This window comes from Prionailurus bengalensis, chromosome A3, assembly GCF_016509475.1.
Source record: "Prionailurus bengalensis isolate Pbe53 chromosome A3, Fcat_Pben_1.1_paternal_pri, whole genome shotgun sequence".
Classification (NCBI taxonomy): domain Eukaryota; kingdom Metazoa; phylum Chordata; class Mammalia; order Carnivora; family Felidae; genus Prionailurus; species Prionailurus bengalensis.
Genome location: NC_057354.1, coordinates 21624219 through 21642493, shown reverse-complemented (window position 1 = coordinate 21642493; position 18275 = coordinate 21624219). Strand labels below are relative to the sequence as shown.

The 18275-nt window shown below is 44.4% G+C and overlaps 1 protein-coding gene across 1 annotated transcript in view; it reads left to right on the top strand.

The window, feature by feature from the left end:
- RPRD1B (regulation of nuclear pre-mRNA domain containing 1B) overlaps positions 1-10809 on the top strand; it is a 49447-nt gene extending 38638 nt beyond the window's left edge. Inside the window, 2 exon segments of the mRNA XM_043602399.1 lie at positions 10553-10661; positions 10664-10809. Of these exon segments, the coding sequence (XP_043458334.1) occupies positions 10553-10661; positions 10664-10701 (147 nt within the window). The 3' untranslated portion in view covers positions 10702-10809.
- Positions 10810-18275: the final 7466 nt, after the last annotated feature.

Sequence of the window (18275 nt, the reverse complement as noted above, 5' to 3'; positions counted from 1 at the left end):
TTTCCTTTTCTTTCTTTTTGGCCCTCTCTACGGCGCTCGATGCTGTCAATTACCCTGTATGCGTTCTTCTTCTCTGGTTTCGGTACACCACCCCTGCCCCTCTACACTTACTTGTGTGTCCTTTACGAAGCTTGACTCCATCCCCGCCCTGTAGATGTTGGTATTCCTTTAGCCTCTCTCTCGTTCTGTCCTTGCGTGACACGTTTAGAAAGGCTTCGGCTACCACCGGTGTGCTGATGGCTTCAATCTAGATCGTTAGCCCAGATGCTTCCTCGTGCTTCGGATCCATGTATCTTCTTTCCACAGACACCTCAAGCGCCAGGTGGCCCAAACAGACCATCCTCTTCCAACCTTTCCTTCCCTTCTCTTCTCTCTCCCTGTCTTGGAGAATGCCATTGCCATTCATCAAAACCACACACCGGCGTTCATCCAGTGTTACTCCCTGTTTGTTCCACCTCCCAGTGGGTTCCTTCAGCCTCCTTTTGTCCCGGTCTCCCTCAGGCCCTGTGCCACCCCTCTGCCAGACGCCTCCTGTTGCCTGGCTGCCCCGTCGGAGTAGTCAGCAAGCCATTGTGATTTTTCTGTCCTCAGTTTTTTTGAATCTGTCCCCTTCCTCTTCCTCTCTGTGTCCACTTCCACCACCTTAGCCCAGACCGCCATCACCTCTCACCTGCTCCCCCATAGTGGCCTCATCGCAGACCCATCGGCATTTGTTCTTGTGTCCTGGAATTCATTCTGCACGTGGCAGCCCTGTGATACTTTCCAAAATGCAGCCCTGGGCAGGTCGTTTCCCTGTATGAGCATGTTAATGGCTTCTCCTTGCTCCTGGAATATAAGCCCAAATTCTCGTGTGTTCCCACCGCACGCCCCACACTCCACCCCATGGCCTGCCCCTGTTGAGCTCATCAGCCATGTCTCTTGTCACGTTCCATTGCGTTTTGTCTGTGCTGGCCTTTTTTTTTTTTTTTTTTTTTTTCCCAACGTTTATTTATTTTTGGGACAGAGAGAGACAGAGCATGAACGGGGGAGGAGCAGAGAGAGAGGGAGACACAGAATCGGAAACAGGCTCCAGGCTCTGAGCCATCAGCCCAGAGCCCGACGTGGGGCTCGAACTCACGGACCGTGATATCGTGACCTGGCTGAAGTCGGACGCTTAACCGACTGCGCCACCCAGGCGCCCCTGTGCTGGCCTTTTTTGTCTCCGGCTTTACATGTGCTGTTCCCCTTGCCTAAAACACTCTGTCCCCTTTTCTTCCCACCGGTTACCCTTATCTCGTTGATTATGGTTCATCATTTATATTCCATGTCAAACAGCATTCTCCTGAGACCCCACCCCCATCTCCACCCCATAAACCCAGGTTTCCCCCCTCTCCCCCACCCCATATATACTGTCCTGTCTCCTGATCTTTTTCCTTCAGAGCACCACATAGTCTGTCATTCTGTTTATGGATGATTCGGTCATTTCCCTGGCCAGACCATAAAATCCTGTCTGCATTGTCACTCTTTCATCCCCAACCCTATGCTAATGCTTGACACAGCGTCCTGATCTAAGGCGGCAGCTATGGTTGTAGCTCAGTTCGTCTCTAGGCTGGGACAGACTGGATCTTTGATGGCGGGGGGGGGGGGGGGGGGGGGGGGGAGGACGGACTCCTTTCACATTGACGACACTACCATAAGAGCTAGGCTTTACTGGGTAGACCAATTTTTCCTCTCTCGACCTTTAGATTGATAGGACTAGACTGTGGTACTACCTAGTTATAAAAGTCTGACTTTTTTCCATGGTCTTGAAGGTTAGAGGCTCTTTCATTTGCTCAAACCAACTTTAGTGAATGTGGTAAATTTTCAGGACATACTCGGATGGCTTATGGGAAGAAGGATCTTTGTATCCCGTTAATACTTCTCTTTTTTTCAATTCTGTCATGCCTTTTCTTAACATGTAAATCAGGAACTCTAAGGACTGCTTATAAAATAATAAACATGGGAGTGGTGGCAGTTCTCTTCCTCCTCGGCTGATTCACCTTGAACAGTTTAGCAAGTGCCCGGTCTTATTCAGATCTGGTACCTCCCCACAGTGTAGGCATTATTTCCATTCTCGTCTTCAATGTAAGGATGCTGAGCCCAGAGAGGTGAAGTCATAGGGTGCACCATAGGCGAATGGTAGAGTAGCATTTGAACTTGGATTTTCTGACTGCGTATTTGCTTTCCTATCACAGCAGCCTCCCTCTGGTGGGAGACGTGATATATCCTCTCAGCCTTTTGGAGGAGCCAGGAAATGTATTTTTTTTTTTCCTTATGGAAAGGAATCGGTCTTCTTATTTCTTGTAGAGAAAACTGTATCCAGATGCAGTGCAGTAACCCACAGGCTGCCTTGCCCCAGGCAGACCTTCTGGCACTTAGAATCATGACAAATAACCGCCTACGATTATTCCGGTTGAGACTGCCCTTTTCCTTTCTACCCTTTGCTTCTCAGCTGCCCTCCGGGAAGGCTGGACTGGACCAGCATTTGTCTCAGAAGGAGAAACCATTCGAAGGTCTGCATTTCCTTTTTTAAAAATGTTTTAATTTTTTTTAGGTGTATTTATTTATTTTTGAGAGAGAGAGCGCGCGAGCAGGGGAGGGGTAGGGAGAGAGGGAGAAGAATCCCAAGCAGGCTGCACGCTGTCAGCACAGAGCTTGATGGGGGGCCCCACCTCACAAACCAGGAGCTCCTGACCTGAGCTAAAACCCAGAGTCAGACGCTTAACGGACTGAGCCACCCAGGCGCCCCAGGGTCCGCATTTCTGATGTTTGCACATCAGTAACCTGCTTTTCCACGAAAATGGTTAAGGAAGCCAGTTTGTGGGGGCTTTTGTTACTTGCATCAAACTTATATTTTTGACATTTGACTTAAAAAAAAAAACCACATTTATTATAAATAGTAAATAGTTCTTCTTGTACTTTAGCACCATATATTTACCTGGTTTTGTATAATGAGAGACCCCTGGCATAAATGTAAAGCATTTTTGGAGGGCCCAGGTGCATTTTTTAAATAAATCTCTTTTTAAAGCATTTTATGGACATCTGTTAAATTATAAATATTTAGCTTTATAATTACGTCAAGTTTTGAAAATTTGCCCAGTCCTAAAATTGACTTTATTTTTTTGTTAGTTTCATTTTTTTATTAATTTCATTATGGATGTGTCGACACTTTTTATTCTTCTCTCGCTTCTGCAAATCCCTGTCAGAAGGGAGTTTTTGCTGCAGCAGAAGCTGCCTTAAACCTTTTGTGTAGAAGGTCTGCTGGGGAGAAACAAAAATCCTGAAAAGACTTCATGGTACGATTCCAAGCCTAAGAAGCCCTTTCCCATTCAACGCCTCCAGTGGACGGTTGACTCGCTCTGAGAACGTTCCTCTAATTATAGCCTTTTTGTCATTTTGCCTTCTGGGAAATACTTCGTGTTTACCTTTATTATTGGTTTAGTATGGGGCCGGGGGGTCCTGGGCGCTGGAGCCGGAGCCAGAGCCACAACTTCCTCCTTTTCTTGTATCTTCCCCAGCATCTTACTCAGCAGCTCCAGCCCTGCTGTGACATCCTAAGATGTATCATTTTGAAATGTCGCAGCTGCCACTGAGTCGCATGGGACCATGGAGCTGGCTGGGGCAGAGAGGTGCAGATCAGCGATGGCTTTTTTTGTTCTCAGGTAGATTCGTGAAGAAAAGGCAAAAGTGGCATTCTTACTTTCAGCCCAGAGATTTGTATGTTTTCTCTAAAAAATGAAAGAGAAGTGAATCAATTGTGGCATAAGTAGAGGCTGTAGATCCTGTGAGCTTTAGTGGCAAGATGAGGCGGCCGATTAGGGGCGTTAAATGGTTTTAGGGCGAGGGTCAGCTTCCCCTTTCTGTTTGGCTGCCAGCCTTCATGCAGCTAAGCAGTCCTTTGACTTAAATTCAGTATGGTAGGTCACCTTTAAAACAGGGCCCTTCATAAACTGCTTTGTGCGTAATAACCCTTTATGACTCTTAATTGCGAGTAGCCGAGCAGTGGGTGATTTTTATATACCATATGTCCTGTAGCACAACAGGGCGAGATAAAGGAAAACATGGGTCTCAATACTGGAAATTTTGTCTCATCAAATCAAGCCCCTGCCTGTGGTGGTATTTCTAACACAGTTGTTCTTATGTATATACTTCCTAGCCAGAAAAAAATAGATTGGACAATGTTTACATTTTGATCAGTATTTCTTATAGGACTTGCCAGGGGAGAAGCTTATAATTTTGTTTGTTTTGAAGATGAAATTCTTGTAGAAAGGTCACCACAATGTCAGTCCCTATCGTTTCTAACCCTCTTATCTCAGAGCTCATCTGCAGCATGTCAGGTCTGGCCTCCTGCTCTAACCAAAAAAGGCAAAGAATGTGGAAGCCTTGCTCCAATCAGCCAGTTGTGTTCGTGCTCCACAATGGTCCGTGTTCACACGGTGTCAGCTGGATCCACAGGAACCAGAGGGTGTTGGACACATTTTCTGCTGCAAGTTCAGAGAGCCCGTGAGGCAAGATTCCAGAGCTTTGCCAGAAGCATAAATCCTAGGCATTATCTCCAAACTGCACACTGGGCCTCACCCTCTACGTTTTAAACATTTCTTGGCAGTCAAATAAACCCAGGCAGTTTATCGCAGGTGCCCACTCTCCCCCCGCACCCCCTCCTCCAGGATCCTGAAACAGGATAGCAGCAGCAAGTCTGATAGAACTCTCACCTTTTTCCCGGCTCCCTGCAGCCTCTCATGGGTGAAGTAGGGTCTGCTGCGGTCAGCGCCTGTGGCGGAATGGGTCAGCTCCGTCCCTCACCTCCGCCACGACCCCAGTACGAATCATGCATGAGCAGGAGAGGAATTGCTGCAGGACAATTTGGATTTGCCTTGTCTCTTGCTTGAGATGGGTAGTGGGGGAAAGGCAAGTATCTGAAGACAAGAGTACGAAAAAGAGCCACTGTGAATTATGGTCAAGAGAAGCGGGGGTGGGGGGGCAGAAGGCCGAAAGCAGGAGCGCTGCGGCCGTGCCCCCCTGCGGGTGTAAATTGTGCAGGTCCCGATCTCACGTGTTCCTGTTCCAGGCAGGGTAGCGTGAGTGCCAGAGTAAAGGCTTAGTCATCTGTTGCACACAGGTGGAAGGTATTGGAAACAAGGAGCATAGGACCACCTTTTGCCACATCGTTTCTTTAGCTGAGTAGTACTTGGTGTACTGAGGAGGTGGTGGGATGCAGCACACTTACGTGGGTCAGAAGACTTTGACCAGGTGTCATTGCATTGATGTTGGTTTTAGGGATAACGCCACAAGCTGGATCTCTTCTGCGGGCTGGAGTTGCTGAGGACACGGTTCGGGACCTTGCAGCAGGAGAGCTTGTGGTCCAACTTTTGTTAGAAGGTGGACTGGTAGATTGAGAAGAAAGATTCTTGGGGTTTCGTAATCTGTCTCCTCTACCTGTCCAGAACCAAAGAGAAAAACCGTGGAGAGACAGCTAGTGAGGAAATGCCATCACCCGACCAAGGGAGCATAGGAGCCGGAGAACTGGAAGGCAAGTGAGAAGCCGGAGTTGTATTGTGGGCATAGTTCAGTTTGGATCCGATCTCAAGTTTTTATTTGTCCATAGTGACATTTATAGATCACTACATCTACTGGGAAAAAAAAAAAAAAAAAAAAAGGAAGGGTTGGAGGTCAGAGTCTGTTACTACTGAATCTGTTTAGGGGACTCTAAAATTAGTATTACTATTCAGTTTGACCTAATCAGAGCTTGCCATGAATTTTTTTTTTTAATTTTTTTTAATGTACGTTTATTTTTGAGAGAGAACACAAGTGGGGGAGGGGCAGGGAGAGAGGGAGACCCAGAATCTGAAGCAGGCTTCAGGCACCCCAGAGTTTGCCATGAATTCTTACCTGCTCATTTCTCCTCAAAGCATTAAGCTAGGTCATTCAGCTGTCCCAGCTAAGCCACATGCGTGTTTTAACAATTTTCGAAGCAATCTTTACCTGTATTTGGATATTCAGAGTATATACTTTTGTCACCCTTGCCAATGCATTTAAACCGCTTGGCTTATTTCTTCGTGTCACAGCAAAATAAGAGGAAGGTACAGAGATTTGCCATATACCCCTTGCATGCCTTCCCTTCACTGCCAACAGTGTGGTGCATCTGTTATCGGTGATGACCCCACACTGACATATCCTCATTGCTCAGTGTCCGTACCATACCTGAGGGCTCACTTTTGGTGTTGTATGTTCTGTAGGTCTGGACAGATGTATAACGACGTGTGTCCAGCATTCTGGTGTTTTCACTACCCTAAAAATCCTCTGTGCTCTGTTCATCCCCCCAACCCCTGTCTCCATAGTTTTGCCTTTTTCAGAATGTCATAGTTGGGCTCATACAGTATGTGGCCTTCTCAGCTTGACTCCTCTCACTTAGTAATATACGTTTAACATTTCTCCCATGTCTTTTCATGACTCGATATCTCCCTTCTTTTTAATGCTACATAATTGTCTGGTTGAAGCAAAGTTCATTTATCCATTTACCTGAAGGACTCCTTAGTTGCTTCCAAGTTTTGGCAATTATGAATAATGCTGCTATAAACATTCATGTGCAGCTTTTTGTGTGGCGTTTTCAACTCCTTTGGATAACTACCAATGAGCATGATTGCTGGAATGTATGGTAAAAGTATGTTTAGCTTTGTAAGAAACCACCAAATTGCCTTCCAGAATAGTTGTACCATTTTGCATTCCCACCAGAATGTATGAGAGTTCCCCTTGCGCCACATCCTTGTCAGCTTTTGGTGGTGTCAGCGTTCTGGATTTTGGTCATTCTAATTGATGTATGGAGGCATCTGGTTGTAATTTGCATTTCTCTGATAACAAATGTTGTCTTTCGCAAACATTCTCTCCCAGCCTGTATCTTGTCTTTTCATTTTGTTGACAGTGGCTTTTGCAGAGCAGATAATTTTTCATTTTAATGAAATCCACCTTATGGGTTCATTCATGGTATTGTGCCTTTGGTAGATTATATGTTATATATATATAGGTATGTATATAATACCCTTTGGTATTGTATCCTAAAAGTCATCACCAACCCAAAGATCATCTAGGTTTACTTTTGCTATCTTCTAGGAATTTTATAGTTTTGTGTTTTCCATTTAGTCTGTGATTCATTTGAGTTAATTTTTGTAAAGGGTGTAGTAAGATCTGTGTCTGGATTTGTTTGTTTGTTTGTTTGTTTGTTTGTTTGTTTTGCATGTGGGTGTCCAGTTGTTTCAACTTTTTTGCTGAAAGTACTATTTTTTCTCCATTGTATTGCCTTTGCTCCTTTATCAAAGGTCAGTTGGCTTATTTATGTGGGTCTGTTTCTGGACTGTGTTCTGTTGCATTGATCTGTTTTGTCTATTTTTTCGGCTACAGTATCACATTGTCTTGATTACTGTGGCTTTATCGAAAGTCTTAGGGTCGAATAATGTCTGAATTTGTTCTCTTTCAATATTGTGTTGGTTATTTGAAGTCTTTTGCCTCTCCATATAAACTTTAGAATCACTTTGTCTATATTCACAAAATAACTTGCTGTGCTTTTGATTGGGACTGCATTCAATCTGTAGATCAAGTTGGGAAGAACTGACATCTTCACAGTATTGAGCTTTCCTATTCATGAACATGGAATATCTCCCCATTTATTTAGCTCTTCTTTGTTTCAGAGTTTTATAGTTTTCCTCATGTGGATCTTACAGATTTATACCTAAGTAGTATTTCATTGTTTTGGGTGCTAATGTAAACTCTGTACTTCTTCATCTTTTTCAGGGACAGTCCCACTTTCATCCTTTCTGTAGTGATGCCCTCCTCCTAGGCTCATGCACCTGCTCTTAAAGTAGAAATCCCTATGGAATGAGTAACCCAATGGCATGAGGAGGTGTGTATAGGATCCATAAGCTTTCAGAGTGGCCTGAAGAGAGGACTTTAATGGGGAAACATATTTCCTTTAATTAAAATGAAGTTTATTTGATTGTATTTAAAATGTAATCACAGCCTAAACATGATGAGATACCCTCTCCCCCCCTAACACCCCCCCCCCCCGGCCTTACCCCCAAATAGGAACAAATGGGATTTTGGGGTTTTTTTTAAGATTGCCTGGGAGAGGATTATTTGAACTTAAGGTGATGTCTAATGAGATCAACCACCTCTCCTTTTAAACTCACATGGACTTGCTAAATTAGTCTGAGGGTCACCCAAGAGTGCAGAGCTTTGGATTCTGAATCTAGCTCCACTCACTAGAGACTCAGTGATCTTCAGACTGTTTTTAAGGAATTCCTTGAGTTGAAGTGCTCGGTACGTGCCAGGAGCAATGGCTCCAAGTCACAGTGGCTTTCATCTGTCTACTTTGGTCAGAGGATCTGGGCAGGGAGCAAGGGGCAACTATTCAGGGGCTCTTATACCCTTTTTGTACATAGAATTCAGGAGAAGCTAATTAAATGGATCCATGTTCAGTAACAGAGAATTAGTCTTCTCTAGTAATTTCCCTTGAAGTATATAAAACCGAAGAAAAAAAATGTTTGCAGAGGGGGAAGGGTGGGGAACCTTGACAATTTAGATCCTCATCTCTGAAATTTGTTTTCAGTTTCAAGAATGAAAGCTTAATGTGGTATGCTTATACCTAATGTTATGTTTTATATGTTGTTAATTTATTGGGCAGCTGTTGGACACCTGCTGTTCACAGGGCACTGTTGGTCATGGTGGATAATGGGTAAAGCAGATGGGTCCGGTCTTAGCCTCCTGAAGCTCACTAGTGTGATGGGGGAGTCATTATTAACAATTTACATAAGTCGTTAGTTTAGTTGTGTTAAGTCTACAAAGAAAATAAGTGGGATGCCAGGAAAGCTTACTTTCTTCCCTGTGTCTTCATCCGATGGCTTGTGTGAGCAGTTCTTTTGGGCAGAAGCCGCAACTGCCTGCACTAATGTGGGCACAGAGCCTCCCTGCCCACGTTTCCACATCCCTTCTCCCACTCTTTTCTTGGACTTTGTCTTTATAACTTGAGCTAATTGTTCTTCATTTAACCTGTTTCTTGTCTTACCACTCTTCCCAGGAGTCCTCGAGCATATGCCCTCAAACTCTCTGCCTCTCTAAGTGTGTCTAAGGTATCTGGTAGGAAAGAATCTAGAATTTGAAGACCAGTCTTACGAATAGGCCAGTTCCTTCATTTTCAGATAAGGAAGGTGAGGACGAAGGAAGAGAGGGACCATGTCCACAGTCACATAGCAGGTTGGAGTCAGAGCCAAAACTAACTCAGGTCCTTGCCTCGGAGCCCAGTGCTTTCTTTTGCATTCCTGCAGGAGAGGCTTTAGTCAGCAGGGATCCATCCTCAGGAACTTCCCGTCTTTGCAGAAATACTGAGGAGGGTACACAGCTAGCTAGAGGCTAGGAGGCCCAAGAGGGGCCATAAACAGACCTCAGATGGCCCAGGGTTGTTATTCCATACAGATTCACCAAAGGTGCTTTTTGTTGGGAGGAAAGAAACTAGTACACCAAGTTCCTGTCATTAGGGAAGTCATATTTCAGAGGAACATAGAAGTCTAACATGTATGAGAAGAGCACCTCAGAGCAGCCTGTTAGGAGCTCGGATGCACCTCGGTGCACAGGAGGGCTCCAGAACGGGTGGAGGTGGGGACCGGTCTTCTGGATGAAGAGAAAGCGTTTTCCTAAAAGAGGCAGAGCTCAGTTGGTAGGCAGGGAAGTGGAGGCAGAATTTCACTGGGAGCAGGAGAAGGAAGATACCCCTCGAAGCTGGAGCAGACTCCTGAACAAATGGCCCGTGCAGGCAGCGGCCTGTGCATTGTGGGGTGGGGGTGGGGGTTGTTGAGAAGTTGGGGGAGATACTTTTGGGCAGGCACTAATTTTAAAAGACCTTGAGCTCTGAGCAGCCGTGGAGCTAGCACGGTGCCGTGCTTCACTCTCTCAAGGAGGTGACTGGATGAAAGCTGGGCTTTCGGAAGAGAAGTCTGGCGTGTTTAGGGGAGACTACCGGAAGGACTCATCGGGGATTTGCTGCGGTTACTTGGGTGTGGGATGAGGAAGCCCTGGGCACGGACGTGGGTGTTTTGAGCTTCTGTGGTGCTTGTTTGTCATAGGTGATAGATCTGGATGGCTCTCTCAGTTTAATACAAAGTGGAGCTTTATAGTGATTTTTCTAGGCATGTCTAGGTGGCACCCTCAAAATAACTGTAAAGCCTGAGCATCTGTCTTTTATTTTATAAGGTATTTTGAAATAGAAAAGCACCAATAAAAGGCAATGCTAACATAAATGTCATGCTTTTACTTCTAAATCTCAAGTGCTACGTTAAATACGATTTAATTCACTATTGCCAGTGTTGAACTCTACTTTCCTTTTTTATGTAAAGGATTCTTCCTTTTGCGAACCTGGCTGAAGTGGGGAGGGGCTGTCTGGTGAAGAGAACTAGAGCAGGAAGCTGAGAGTATCTGTCTTGGCTCCTGAAGCCTGACCACCCTCAGCACACACAGACTTAACCACGTTGTCTTCTCTTTGTCTCCTTAGGAATATAAACAGAAGCTCGCTCGGGTAACCCAGGTCCGCAAGGAACTGAAGTCCCATATTCAGAGCTTGCCAGACCTCTCGTTGCTGCCCAACGTCACAGGGGGCTTGGCCCCCTGCCCTCTGCTGGTGACCTGTTTTCAACTGACTAGGACAGGTGTCGTGCCCCAAATTCCCATCTCTACCAGCAGAAAGAAGAGAGAGGGCAAGTCATGGTTGGAAATAACCATGGTGGAAATAACTTGTGGCCCCTGGTTCTGTCCCTCCTTCATCCCAGTCCCGCAGCCTCAAGAAAGAACCACTGACTCTGAATCTCCTCTCCGTCCTCTCCTGTTGAGCACAATTCAGAACAGTGGCGAGTGGAGTCCAATTAGATTCATATTTGGAAAGAATACAAAGTCTCCCACTTCATGTATTCATGCCCCTGTTGGTTCTCCATTCTTAGCTGTCTCTTTACACCCAAGAAGTTATGAAAATCATGTGTACTTCTGGAAGTTTTCAGAAGAATCTTGTCCCTCCCGACAGCATTGTGTCATGAGAGCCGCTTCTCTTTTCGGAGCTGGGTTTGTTCAAGTTCAGTGCAGGCCTCCACTGAAGGACTCACTCTGGAGTCATTGACTTTCCTGGCTACCGTCCACCCCAAAGGTTGGAGGCACGACTGTCAAGAAGCTTTGCCGTGAAGAGTTTGCCAAATCTCTGATCCTTCCTTTCCCCTGCTTGTAGTGATGTATAGTTACAGGTGCAGTGCATTTGTTTTATAAGCAGACTAGGGAATCTAGCAATAAGATTCAGAGCTGACCTGGGATATACGGTTCAGAAGGAAGACTAACGGGAATCACAGACGTGAGTTGAAAATAAGTTACGTGCTTCGGGTTCCTACGGACAACCTTCCCAGGGTTCCTGCTGTCGTAGAAAACGTTCCTAAAGACGTGATCTTTTGGCCCTAATCTTGTGAAGGCAGTTGTTAGGAATGGCACCGGTGGACCCCAAAAGCTAAAGGCAAAACCAAGAGTGTGGACTCTGCACGGGTGTTGCTTTTAGACTCCTGTCTTTTGGGGAGTAGGGCTCACACTAGCATTGCTTCACTGGGCTCAGGTCTACGGTATGGCGAGTGAACTTGAGTATCTCCCCTGCAGATATGACGCTCTGTGCATGTCTGTCTGTCTGTCTGTCAGTTTACGCCACTGCACACATCCTTGTGCCCGGAGGAGGAGGAGTACTTGATCGGCTGTTACCGAGTAGCTCATCTCGGGCAGAGGAAGGGGGGAAGTCAGGGATATTAATTTTGGGTTTTAATTCCATTATCATGCCAGTTGATATCATGACTATATAATGTAGTTTTTACCTTGCTTTTAGTAAAGGTTAGGCCTGCTAACTGTAAATCATTCTGATTTGGCAGTCTTCTTTTTGACATTGGAAAGGGCAGAAAACAGTTTGCCCCAGTAGTATGACGGGAGTCAGGGCCCAGAGGCTGAAATCCATAAGCTATAAAAAGGAATTCAGCGGTGGGGGCTTCAGAATCTCCATTATTTTGCGTTGTTATTTTCAGGATTACCAAAAAGCCAATTACTTGTAATTTTACATGTTAAACATGTTGAAACATAGCCTGTGTTTTTACAGTGTGCAGGCTTTCCTTTTAGAAGCTCTTCTGTCTGCCATGAAGTGAGAACAGTGAAAAAAAGTCCTAGCAGGTGTTCAGTTTGACTCTGTGTAGAACATAGTAGCATTGAAGCTGTTCTTTGGATTTGAGTATAGACTGGATGTTGTTTGCTTATTGATACTGCCTGTGGTCCTGCCATTATTAAATTAATGAGTCTCTAACTATAAAGTTTTCCTCCCAGAGGCCAGAGGTCAGTAGGTGACTTTACTAAGGAAAATTGCAAGATCGCTTCTAATCGTTGCTGTTTTCTGCGCGTACGCCCCTCCCCATATGGTGTGCTGCTTCAGTCCTCCGTGCGAGCTTGATGTGGAACGGACCCATCTGGGACATTCTCTGTGCTTTTACCAAGGAAGCAAAATTTGACTAGCCGCAAATCAAAAGGGCAGAGTAGATATTTGCTCTGATCAGCTGGATGAATATGTTAACAGCATGATGGATTTCCCCCATCGCTGTATTTTCTCTGATTGAGTTTGACCAGCAATTGGTGCGTAATTCTTAACAGCAAGAGCAAGAAATGAAACTGTAGCAATTATGTAAATGAATGTGTTGGCCTCCTAACACCTGTTACTAGTGGACTTCCTGTGAGGAAGTTAGTCTTGGGGTTTGTTTTGTTTTTTAATGAAATGCTTTTGTGTTTTAAATCTTAATTCTCCCTGTATCCTCCCCATGTGTGCTCACTTCATTTGTTTAATTTAAACGAGCCTTTCTCCTTGTATGTACCAGGTGGGCCGGTGGGGTGGGCTGGGGTGGGGTGGGTGGCTTTTGTTTTGTGTGTTTTCTTTCTTTAGGGCATCCGTAGGCCTCAAAGGACCTCTCCTTTAGGTCATATTCCTCAGAACGTCTTCATTCTAATTTGTTTTGTTTTGTTTTGTTTTGTTTTTCTTAAAGAATATTTTTAAAGCTTAAATTTGTATATTAATTTAGGACTTTATTTAGAAGTATAGGCTGTCATTGGCGGCAGCAGTATATTCTGAAATGTCTCATAGATATATATTTTTGAATAAAGATGGTGTTGTTGAACGACACTGTGTGATGTTTCTTTTCCCTGCCTCGTTACAGAACACCCGATGCTTCCTTCGTAAGTGGTGGGTAATTAGTAATCACCAATAGAGATTCTGCCGTCTGCACAGAATCTTGTCCCTTAGGAGTTTTGTTACTGTTAGCGGCCCGTGAATACTCAGCACTTACATAGTATGTTCTGGTTCTTTCCAGGGGCTTAATTAGCTTTAATTAGCCAATCCACACAGGGCCCCGGAGAGGGACCTCTATAGTTTTATTCTCGTTGTACAGAAGTGGGGACGGATGGAGAGAGGTTAAATGACTCTTTCCCCACTACCGCAGTCTCTGACAGATTCAAACTTGGAAGTTTTTGATTTCAGCGCTTTTGTTCACACTGCTAGGCCTCCGGAGAGAGATTTGATTTTGGCAATCCAGCGAAAGCCACTCTGAACTGTTTAAAAGAGCAAAATGTGAGAGCGTTGTAAATCCAAGTGGTATGTCTTTTAAAAACATTTCTGCGCGTTTCCTTTCTCCTTTGTTTTCACTTGTGAATGCAATGAAAGCCTATTGGCTGAGTGCTGTTAATGAGAACTTGAAAGAATGGAAAAACAGTTTGAAATACAGCCTTTTGAAGTAACTGATGGGCTTGGAAGGCTGATTTGAACCCTTTCCACTGGGTGAAGGCAACCTTTGTCAGAAAAAGCAGGGTTGGCTGTTTTAAGCCACAAGAATGCTGCAGCACCTGTGGTCCTTCAAGATTAAATGCAGCTCGAGGCCGAGTCCAGAATCAGGGGAGTTGAACGTATGCATTGCTGGAGTTCAGGCCTAAAATATAAAAGGTGAATGTGATACGTGAGTCTCAGGAGAACAGAATCTCCTTCTGTGTCCCCAGGTTTCATGGCCTAGTTAATGCCTTCACTCCTACCTATAAATAGTAAGTCCATAATTCCTCGGGTTTAATTAGCACCCCAGGCCACGAAATATGGCTGTGAGGTCCTCAAAGCTGAAGATGGGACTGCCCAAGAGTTCATGAATCTGTCAAAATGCTTCACTTTTGTGATTAGAGTCATTAGCTCTCTGTGTGACCTTCCTGGGCCAGGTACTTCCCTCCCCGGGCCTCAGTTTTCTTATCTCTGAAATGTGGTATTGGACTAAATTATCTCTAGGTTCTCTGCCAGCCCTAAAAGCTTATGGTGATTTTACCGCAGGAGAAAAAGGCGGGACCGAAGTCTGAGAATGCTGAATATGGCAAGTCCTAGGTTCCCAGAAATATGCGTTAGATAAGATAATACCACCGTTGTGTTGTAAACAGTTACTCTAAAAAAAGGAGGAGCATATACAAAACCCCGGGAATCTGTAAGGAACAGAACACGAGAAACAGTGCCAAGACCAAGAAGATGGGAGTACACTGTTCACGGGGCACAAATAATCTGCATTTTGTATAGTTGAGGTCTTAAAAAAAAAAAAAAAAAAAGGCTATTTTCCAGCCTGGTTTGCCGTCTTACTTTTTGCTAGAATCATTCATCTGGCTAAACTCATTTCTCCTCACCACCTCCATGGGGTTTTTCATTTAAAAATCATTCTTCCACTTTAAGGCACAGATTCAATTAAGAACCCATTATTCTCCTGTACAGTAGATTGGGATTCATATAGCTTTATGTAGTGTTGAAAGCCCAGTTGGTTCAATTTTTTTGACTCTGAAATAGTTATTTGGCATTAAAATTTCATTTCTGCCACTGGTTGGATAAACACTAAAATTAGCAGTATGGATCAGAATTCAGTATTTTTCACAAATAAGAGGCAGCTACTGTAAGCGACGGCGTACCTCTCACCTCCCCTCACTGTGATGACCTTGGGCAAGTCCCTCAGCCTTCAGGTGCCTCAGCTGCTTCTCAAAGGAAATGAATGAGTTTGACGAACCGCTGAAGTCCTTTCCCAATCTGAAGTTCCATATGCCCAAGCTTTCAGAGTCTGTCTTTCTACCGAGAATCTTACTAAAACACCCACTCCTTTGGTTTTTAAGTGCCAGTTATCCGTATGAAGTCTTAGTTATAAAAGTGGTAAAGTGGTTACAAACATACCAATGAATAACTTTGAAGGAGGTGTTTTTTAAAAGGGCCTAGGGCCATGTCTGGAATAAACTAGGGACTTGATGGTAGGTGTTACTATATTCAATAATGAATGTAGGTATTTCAGTGCACATGTAACAAGATGTTCAGGTGTTTCGGGGGAGGCAGCAATAGATATCACATGCCTGGACCATACGCTCTCTTTACAACGGAGATGGTAGCCCACTTAAACTTTCTCACCCTCGTGGAGGGTATAAGAGAGTCAGGAGTTCAGAGTTGAAGGAAGACGATGTGGGGTACAGATTTCTTTGAAGAGGGTCATTGGTGTGTTTTGAGTCCCCCAAGGGAGAGTTAGTGGATGCCACCTGCTCCTTGCCTTCAGGCTAGGGAGCTGGGCTTCTGTGGAGCTTAACACGTGTCCCCTCTGGGGTGACAATCCAGTACCCAGGACAGACCCCTACCTGGAAAAAACCTAAAGGATGGGATGCTAGAAGCAAAGTGCTTTGATGATGGAGCCAGGGAGAGGTGGCTGAGTTGAGTGCAGCCTCTCTACTCCTAGAGTTTGTCAGGGCGAGGGATGCATGTCTGTCTCCCAAGGACCAGACGTGGGCTGTGTGTAAGTGAACTGGCATGGGGTCATCTCAGATCCTGGCCAAGAGGCAAGGGGTGGCCCCAAGCAGGTGTAGTGCTGAGGAGGAGAAAGCAAAGAGCTGGAGGTGTGTGTATAGAGGGAGAGAAATTTTAAGGAGTGGGTTCATGCAACTGTGGGTCCATGCAACTGTAAGTCCAAAATCTGTAGGATAGGCCAGCAGTTGGGGACCCAAGAAAGAGTGGCACCGGCATCCAAAGACAGTCTGCTGACAGCATTTCTTGCTCAAGGGGGATGTCAGTGTGTTTCACTTATTAAATATTATTTATTTACTGGTTGGATGAGGCCCACCTACATAAAGGGTTACCTGATCTACTCAAAAGTCCATCGATTTAAATGTTGAATCTCATCCTTAAAACACCTTTAAAGAAATATCCAGAATAATGCTTGACCAAATATCTGGGCTTTGTGGCCTCGCCCAGTGGACACATAAAATTAACCATTACGCTCGCCAGCACTACTTTCCATTTTAAAAAATCATAGCTGTATTTGAGTCCTGGGTGTACCACAAACCAGGTGGCTTCAAACAACAAATGTATTGTCTCACAATTGTGGAAGCTAGAAACCCAAAATCAAGATGTTTGCAGGGCCATGCTCCATCCAAATCCCCTAAGAGAGGCTCCTTCCTTGCCTCTTCCAGCTTCTGGTAGCCCCAAGCATTCCTTAGCTTGTGGCAACTAACCTTTATCTCTGCCTCTGTCTTCACATGGCTATCCTCCCCCTATATCTTTGTCCAAATATACCTCTTTTTAGGGCCCACCCTGATGACCTCATCTTAACTTGATTAAACCTGCAAAGACCTAATTTTTAAATAAGGTCACATTCCCAGATACTGGAGCTCAGAATTTCAACTTATCTTTTTTTGAGAGGGGACACAATTGAACCCATAGTAGTAGCCATCTTAGCGGGTATGAAGTGACTTGCGTTTTCCTACCGGCTAATGGCAGTGAGCATCTTTCCACGTGCCTGTTGCCCCTTTGCCCATTTTTGAATTGGCTTGTCTCTGTTGTTGGGTTGAAGAGTTCTTTACATATTCTAGATATCAGACCCTTATCAGATACATGATGCACAAATATTTTCTCCCATAGGTGTCTTTTTGCTCTCTTGATAGTGTCCTTTAATATACGAAAGTTTTAAATTTTGGTGAATTCCATTTTCTTTTGATGTCACATCTAAGTAAACGTTGATAAATCTAAGGTCATGAAGATATACTGCTCTATTTCCTTCTAGGATTTTATACTTTTAGCTCTTATATATAGGTCTTTGATCCGTTTTGAGTTAACTTCAGTAATGGGTTGTATCTCGATCAATCCACCTTAACCTCAAAGATCAGGTTCCCAGCTCAGCTTTTCATAAAATCTTGACAGACCTGGCATTCTGGTAGAGTTGTAAAGCTCAAGAATACTCATGAATTTACTCCAAGTACAATTTTCTTAAAGGTCTCTAACAGCCTTCAGTGAAGTCACCATCTATGAGACGATAAATGATATTTTGAAGTTTAACCCAATAGTGAAAACAACTCGAGTAGAGATTTTCAGTTCCACCTATGAAGGATTAAGTGCTATGGGAATTTCCCTCCACCCTAAACAACTGGAAAAGTAGATATGTAAAACAAGTGTTTTCAAACACTGGACATCAGGAAGCACAGGACTACGAGTCCCTGGAGAAGGGGAACAGATAGGGAGAGGAGACTGCCACATCTTACTCACTGAGGGTGCTTCCAATCTGCAGTGCACAGATGGGGAGCCAGAGGCCCACTGTATCACTGAATTGAGGAGATAGACATCAGAGTTCAGGAAGGTTGAGGCGGCTACAATTTGCACGGAGAGCTAACGGGGCAGCTGCACAGAGACTGAGTGCAGAAAATCTGCAGAGGACATGTGTGGGATGAAACTCAGTGAGACCAAGGAAAGAACAAACAGAAAGCAGTAGCCCCAATAATTCCTGCGGTTCACACAGGTCTGCGGATAGGTGAAGTTTCTGCTAGCCAAAGTAGAGAGGCCTTGTAATACACAGAGCAATGGATAGAATCCTCAGAAAGGTCATGCCTTTGTAGTTGGGCTAAATTATTACTAGAGTAAAGGTTGCTTTCAGCCAGCCATAAATAAAGCTTGGTAGTAAACTTCAAACTGGTCTGTAACTTAACTGCTTGGCCAAACAAAGTCCAGCTGTATTTAAAGAAATAGAACAAACCCTAGCACTCAACAGAGTAAAGTTTAATCTTTGCTTTCCAAAAAAGAAAGAAGAGAGAGAGAGGGAGAGAAAGAGAGACAGAAAGAAAGAAAGAAAGAAAGAAAGAAAGAAAAGAAAGAAAGAAAGAAAGAAAGAAAGAAAAAAAAAAAAAAGGGA